Here is a 7,292-nt window from a genome sequence, read left to right as displayed (position 1 = left end):
GAGGGTTCAAGTCCTGGTGCTTGCATTATTTCTTGATTTATTTCCGGATTTCCGGCGATGCGCTTTCAGTGACAGGAGACGTTCTCGTCGACGACGAGGCGCCTACGGCGACTTTGCAAATCTCAAAATGATATGCCGGCTCAGTCTCTCAAAGATGCTCATAGGGGTAGGATGTGTGTGTCTGCATTCATAGGATGAGTGTATGCGCGTATGTATGAGCGCTTGCGTCTATACTGTGTTCTAAAAAAATTCTACAAGAATACCGGGAGCGATTTGGGAGGAACAAAACCAAGCAAACTAGACTAGGCAGGTGCGGGATTAAGAGGGATTTGGGCGTGCTTTTTTTTTGGAGATAGAGGGCGGTCGGAACAGGATGTTTTTGGAGGCTCCCAAACCTTGCGATGGAAAGGAATTTGACAGGAGATAATTGATCTGAAGATTGGACTTGATCAGACGTCTCATACCTCCAAAACCATTACATTATTTTTGTTGATTCTCGTCCACCTGGGCTGTCCACGTGGGCTACGGAGCAAACTCTGCACAACATGTTCTCTGTTTTTTTTTCAACTGTGCACAACCTGTTCAAAGAGAAGGATTGGAGAAGAGTGAACACAAAGCATGCTACCATTGTCTATCTTTTTTCTCGAGAGTATGCAAATTGCGTACGATAGTTTGTAGTAGACGATGGAAAGATAATGTACAGAGTGAAATGCCAGAAATGCCTCACAGCCACGTTGTCTGTGTGAATACATTAGTTTGAGCAACAATTAATTCCGAGCAGAGGTAGTACAATCTTTTTAGGGAATATAATGTTAGTTCTTCGTACTGTTATGAGACTTGGCTAATGATGATTACATTACGCAAACAAAAAAAATATTAAGAAAACCATAGAGGCCGCAGGCATAAGATAAACTGCCAAAAGGATGCATTCTATCCAAGACAGTAACAAGATTATTCATCGACTAGATTTGTACAGATGTCAGTTCATTGCTAGATTGGTGCCAGAATGTAATTTTTGTGCATTCTGCAAGAAAAAAGGATATGTACAGAAGAACATGGGAAGGAACTCATAGCAGCATTCAGAGAAGAAAGGCATGACAACCAATATTCTCCCAGACCAGACCAGACCAGCTACATCGACCAAAGCTACATGGAATCGAGTGTCCACCGTTCATCCAAAAGAAAACAAGCACCTATCGACAAAGCTACAAGGAATCGGCCAGGTCGTCGGCTTGGGCTTCACTAAACCCGTAGGAGCTGAAGTGCTTCACCCTGAACTTCCACTCGCCCTTGGCACCGTCAAACGAGATAAACTCCACCCCCTGCTCATCAGCCTTCTTCACCAACATCTCCTTGAACTTCTCCAACCTCGGCCCTTGCGTGTACTGCTCACCCGTCTTCTTATTCATGCACTTGATGTTCAGGAGGGTCACCAAAGCAGCTTTGTTCAGGCCCTCGCCAACTGGGGGCTTCTTGCTATCGTCCTTGTACACAATCACTTCACGGTTATTGAATTCCACAATCGACTCCAGATCAAGGCCCCTTACATCAGTTTCTCCCAAGAATTTGATGCTGCCATAACCTTCACGCCCAACAATGAAGTCTACAACCTGACTACAGTAGCCTGGCTCAGCACGTTCTTTGGCAGCAAGCTCCTCTAGACTGGGCTCCGTGAAGTAATCTGCCTGGGAGAGCCGAGGCATCATCTTCTCAACGGTAGCACCATTCATATGCCGAGCCACAGCCCCAGGCTCGCTTGATGCAATGTGGATGCCATTCTCCACTGTACCAGACCGAGTTGGTGTCATGGCAGCCTTATTGTGCTCCCTCCCAACAAAAGCATCTGTACAGTACCTCAAATCAGAAACAAGCGACAAACAATTTTGCAAGTCTAGGGGAGAAAGAATACAGACAGTTCTAAATAAATACCTTTATGTTTGTCATTATCAGTTGAATCCCTTGGAATTGATTGTTGGCCAACCACACTACGTGAAGGCCACTGGTCTGTTGGACGGATTATCAAACTTCTTGGGTTCTCTCTAGGGATGAAAAAGGCATCCGCTTTTGGTGTTACAGGGGATTCTTCATCATCAGCAAAGAATGGAACCTGAAGGAACAAAAAACAGAACCACACAATTATTTCTCAAACGGCTTTCATAAAACTCCAATGATAAAGAAATATAAACTAAATAACAGTCCTAACCTTGCCATTGGATGTTGCATTATATTTTCGTGGCAGCAGCTTTATCCTCCTCTGTGACAAATGCCTAGGAACCACCATTGATAATGTTCTGCTCGGAAGGGGCTTCTCAGCAACCTGCAGGGCAGAGTAAATGTTTTTGTCAAGCAAATGTCCTTCCTCGTGGCTCTAGATACCTCAGTAGCACGAACTGCTATAAATAATACCCTCCTTGCTCATCTCTACTATCCTTCCACGCTGCAGAAACTACTGCAAATACTTAAAGATGGTAAAGAAAATACTAACCGGCAAACTTGATATCCCATATTGGATAGAAGGTGAGGATCCACCATTCCCAATGGACATCTGAGGCATTGCTGGAAGGGTCCCAAAGGGATTTGAAACAAGAGTCGGCTGCATTACCATATTGGACTGGCTAGTAGTTCTGCATCAAGAATGCAACAGGCTGTTTTACGAACTTACAATTTGAAAAAATAATGCACTGACTACTAAATTCGAAGAAAATAGATGCCAAATCATAATAATTAAGTGATAATAAGTGTTTCTTAGTATTTATTATCCGTGAATACAATTAAATTATGAACCAAGTAAAAACTCTGTGTTCCACTATAGAGATAAACAAGAACACAGCAGCGCAAAGCTAGCATATACAATTGACTCACAGGACCATTAAGTAGTTTCTTTCTCTACAAGCCTACACTATCCATCTCCACATTATATATCACTTTTGTTTGTTGCACCATATTTACGTTCACCTCATCTGTACTTCCACCCATAAAAAGGAAAGAATAAATGTACATGCGATAAGTAAATGGAATAGTCATACTGCTGTCCGAATGGAGCCATATTCATCGGGTTGGAAACACCAGAGAATCCACCTGTCAAAGCTTCAAGTGGCATACACACAAAAGCTCAAAAAAATTGTTAATGAGAAGGAAACATTAAGTATTAGGGGTCTGAATACTAACCTGGTTGAGTCTGAGGTTGGAATGAGAACGAGTTTGTAGGTTGAACAGGGGCAGATTGTTGAAATGATGACTTAAAAATGAGCAAAGAGCAACTCGTTATTTGCAAAGCAAAAGATATAGAAAACAAATATCAAGGATCAATGATTTATGAAGAATAATTATCTAAACAAAATATGGTAATTGCAAGGGAATAGGATGCTTACTGTTTGAAAAGGTGAAGATGTGTTGCCAAACATCCCTCCACCTCCAGTGATTCCGATGTTAGATGTATTGAACATACTGGTGGAGAAAGCTGGAGTGCTTGATTGCTGGTTAAATGAGTGGCCAAATGGCTGCTGCCCCATTGTAGGGGAAGACGTAAACAGCCCAGATGATTGAGTGCTATTACTAGTGGATGACCCAACATTGAAAGGATTTGGGTTGTTGAATAGTGAAGTGGTGGTATTATTTCCAAATAGAGAAGATGAAGTGTTTGCTGGGAATGTAGAACCACTTGTTTGTCCAAACGAGGAGGTAGTAGTTGCGGGCGATGAAAACGGGTTCGGAGTAGTAGCAAAAGCACTCGAAAAAGGTGAGGGTGAGGGGTTAGTAAATGGATTCACTGGTGCTGGTTGATTTGGTTGGAAACTTGGCTGTGGAGATAAGAAGTTGTTCACTGCTGGAGTTGCAGAAGAGTTTGGTCCACCTGAGGGTTCAAAGTTCAAACATTAAAAATTTCACAACTTAAAATCTAATGATACAAGCAGCAAAATAATGGGACATTTGAAATAGAAGTAATATGAGTTCAGTTTAATTGCAATTAAGGGGGAAAAGGACTACAGCTAAGCTATACCAGAAGCCAGAACATAATATCTATCCCAGTTCATAGAAAATAAGAACCATTAGCCGCAAATGTCTAGAAATGAGGTCACATATAAAGCAATAGCATACTACTCGATTCCAGAAATTTCCTTTACCTTTGTCCCCACGCTGATAATCTTCCCACCTCAATTCTTCATGACTCTTCTCTTTGTATGCAGGCATGGCTGATATGGAATCAAGTTTTGCAGCAGGCTGAGAACCACTTGCAGCAGTGTCAGTATCAGGTGTTTGTACATAAGGCTGTATTCTGGTTCCTCCAGATTGACTTCCAAACGTAGTTTGCCCGAATGCTGGTGCAGCTGTTTGAGAGCCTGAAACTCAAAAAAGAAACTGATAAGATAATCCGCAATTACACAACTGCTAGAGCACATGGAATGTAACACAGGGTGATGCACTCAACACCAAGCCAAAATTATACAAACATAACCAAGTAAGTTGAATATCCAGTGGGGGAACCTACCGAATGGAGAAGTTTGTGCTCCAAAGGGTGAAGTTGTTCCGAAGAGGCTGGTACCAGTTGCAGCTGCTGATTGTCCAAAAGACGGTGAAGAACCAAAACCAAAAGCACTTGCTGGTGTGGTTGAAGTTCCAAAAGCTGGAGCACTACTCACACCAAATGCTCCGGTACCTGAAGATCCAAAACCAGGAGTTGTGGTTGAACCAAATTGCGTCGAACCAAATGCTGGGGTGCTGGAAGCACCACCAAATAAGGATGTTGATGTTGAGCCAAATGCTGGAGTCGTTGTGGAGCCAAATGCTGCCGTTGTTGTGGAACCAAAGGCCGGCGTAGTTGTGGTGCCAAAAGTGCTGTTGCCAAATGTTGGCTGTGTTTGCTGAAATGTGCTACCAAATGGACTAGACTGGCTAGGAGTTGATCCAAACCCACCAAAGCTTGGCTTTTGTCCAAATAAAGATCCTGAAAATTTTGCAGAGTAGAGAGCGTTAAATCGCAAGCCATAAAACTATCGGTCTAAAAAGGAAACGAGAACAAAACAAAAATAGTGCTCCCTCCGTCCCATAATATAGGATGTTATTACAACCGAGATAATCATATCTCGGTTGTAATGACATCTTATATTATGGGACGGAGGTAGTAGCATCTATTACCTTCAGAAACCTACCCTTTATTTCTATGCAGTAGCAAAGGGACAGCATGGACTAACGAGTTTATAGGGCGACAGTATTTCAAGTGTTAGTCCTACACTCCTACTGATGAAGTGATGAAGGAAATAGTCCTACCGATCATAAACTTCAACTAGTAGCAGCAGTTACTATTTTTAATACGTACTTGACAGAGATATTTCAAAGTAAAGCTTTAAACTGTAGTGCTAGATAACACAACCTAAAAGGTTGCTGTAGCATAGCTTTGTTCTGTCTATAATAGTGAGTTGCAAGATTCATTGCCAGATTCTTCTTTGATATATCAAGGTTGGCAATTAAACACATAGCAGGTGCTAGACAGGTAAAGATTCAGTAAATGCAGCATAACAAATGTGTTCCAAGTTGCAGAAGAACAGAAATTAAATGCTGAGGTTGCGAGAATGGTACAAACCACCGCCAAAGTTGTTAGAGGATGTGGCGCCAAACGCGGGGGCTGGCGATGTACCAAAAGCTGGCGTGGAGCTCCCAAACGGAGAGGAGGACGGGGTACCAAATGCAGGTGTGGATGGCTGGCCAAAGGCACCGGTTGATGTAGCACCAAACGCGGGTTGCTGGCCGAAGGCGCCAGTGGATGTAGAGCCAAACGCAGGGGTGGATTGCTGGCCGAAGGCACCAGTGGACGTAGCGCCAAAGGCCGGGGCGGACTGCTGGCCAAAGGCGCCAGTGGAAGTGGCGCCAAAGGCCGGAGCGGATGGCTGGCCAAAGGTGGAGGTAGCGCCGAAGGGCGAGGTGGTCCCTGTTGGCGCCCCGAATGCGAGGGTCGGGCTGCCGAAGGGTTTGGGCGCGAAGGGATTGTTGGTGGTGGTGCTGGGCTGGCCAAAGCCCTGTTGGGTCCCGAAGGGGTTGGTTGAGGTCTGCCCGAAAGGGCTGGCGGATGACTGCCCGAATGCTGCAAAAAAAAGGATGATCAAACAGCAGGTTAGCAACAATGGCGTCAATAATTAACTTTCATAGGTAAAACTGGACTGAAATCCGCAACCAACGGCAAAACAATAGAAGAATCATATACCCAGGCAGAAAAACTTGATGGACAGTTTATCAACACTGTAGCGCGAAAGCATTATTATTAGTAACGTATCATCAAATGGGGGATCTCGACTGCGAAACCTAGCCGCCGATCACAGCGGACGATGAGATAATGGCTACTACTTACTAGCAATACCGACAGCAATCGAGGGAAAGCTACTACTAGGTAGGGCGCACGGGGAAACCCTACCTAGGTCAGGGGATGGCGTGCGGGGGTGAGGGAAAGGAGAGGAGGGTGCTTACGATTGCTAGCGCCGAACATGGCTGGTTGATCGTGGTGGTGGCCGCGGAGGAGACGGTGGATCACCGGGCCGTCGGCGGCTGCGGCTGCGGCGGCGGCGGCGGCAGCCGGGTGGAGGTGGGGGTTGCTTCTCCTTCCTCGCTGTCGATCGATGTGGTGTTGGTGTTGGTTTAGGAGGAGACGAAAAGATAATCGAAAAGTGGAGGAGGGGGATCTGGATCTGAGGCTGGAGGGTGGGGCCCCGGCGTCTGTCTCTTTGGCCTCTTGGGACCGTGCCGCGGCTCTATATAGCGGGGCAGGATAGCTTAGGAACAACGCCACAGCCCACAGGACAGACACCAGCGGCCAGCTGACGCTATTCTCTACCGCGCCGCGTAGCTTACTTTCAACGCCAACAAAGACCACGAAAGGGTTTGCTGGGCCCTCAGGGCTTCAGGCCCATGTACACGTGAAGTTCCTCAAATGCATGCCATGGATGGAGCTTGGCTCGTGAAAGCATGGGTTTGTCTAAAAAAAATGAAAGCATGGGTGGACACCGTTATAAACATGGTTCAGTCATTTGCCGTCAAAGAAAAAAACATGGTTCAGTCATTTTCGTTTCCAGTTTTTCTTAATGGTGAAAAACTTGAAGAATTTAAACTCACTCGTGGTATTCGGCCCCGATCTCTCCTTACTTTTTCTTGATTACAGTGGAGGGGCTTTCGTGTCTTTTAAAATTCAGTTCTTAGTCATCAGTGCTCGAAGGAATTAAGGTGGCACCCACGGCTCCGGCCGTCAACCACCTTTTGCTCGCAAATGATATGATGCTGCTTTAAAAGTTAAGTGTGGAGCTGGC

At 45.1% G+C, this 7,292-nt stretch overlaps 1 protein-coding gene across 2 annotated transcripts; it reads right to left on the bottom strand.

Moving 5' to 3' along the window:
- Window positions 1–903: 903 nt before the first annotated feature.
- On the bottom strand, window positions 904–6,714 carry LOC125551153 (nuclear pore complex protein NUP98A-like). 2 transcript variants are annotated; one of them, XM_048714312.1, is made up of 11 exons: window positions 6,460–6,714; window positions 5,582–6,079; window positions 4,490–4,945; window positions 4,125–4,340; window positions 3,372–3,853; window positions 3,169–3,238; window positions 3,027–3,087; window positions 2,486–2,624; window positions 2,204–2,317; window positions 1,930–2,107; window positions 904–1,843 (listed from the first exon to the last, which is right to left on the bottom strand). In XM_048714312.1, the coding sequence occupies exons 1-11, from the start codon at window positions 6,476–6,478 to the stop codon at window positions 1,206–1,208; spliced, it is 2,871 nt and encodes a 956-aa protein (XP_048570269.1). In that variant the 5' UTR covers window positions 6,479–6,714; the 3' UTR covers window positions 904–1,205. The 2 variants fall into 2 exon arrangements, with proteins under 2 accessions (XP_048570269.1, XP_048570270.1); XM_048714313.1 differs by having other exon boundaries at window positions 3,027–3,078.
- Between the last annotated feature and the right edge of the window lie 578 nt (window positions 6,715–7,292).

This window comes from Triticum urartu, chromosome 4 (genome assembly GCF_003073215.2).
Source record: "Triticum urartu cultivar G1812 chromosome 4, Tu2.1, whole genome shotgun sequence".
Taxonomy (NCBI): domain Eukaryota; kingdom Viridiplantae; phylum Streptophyta; class Magnoliopsida; order Poales; family Poaceae; genus Triticum; species Triticum urartu.
Note: the sequence above shows the minus strand (reverse complement) of the source record. Positions and strands in the feature narration are given on the sequence as shown.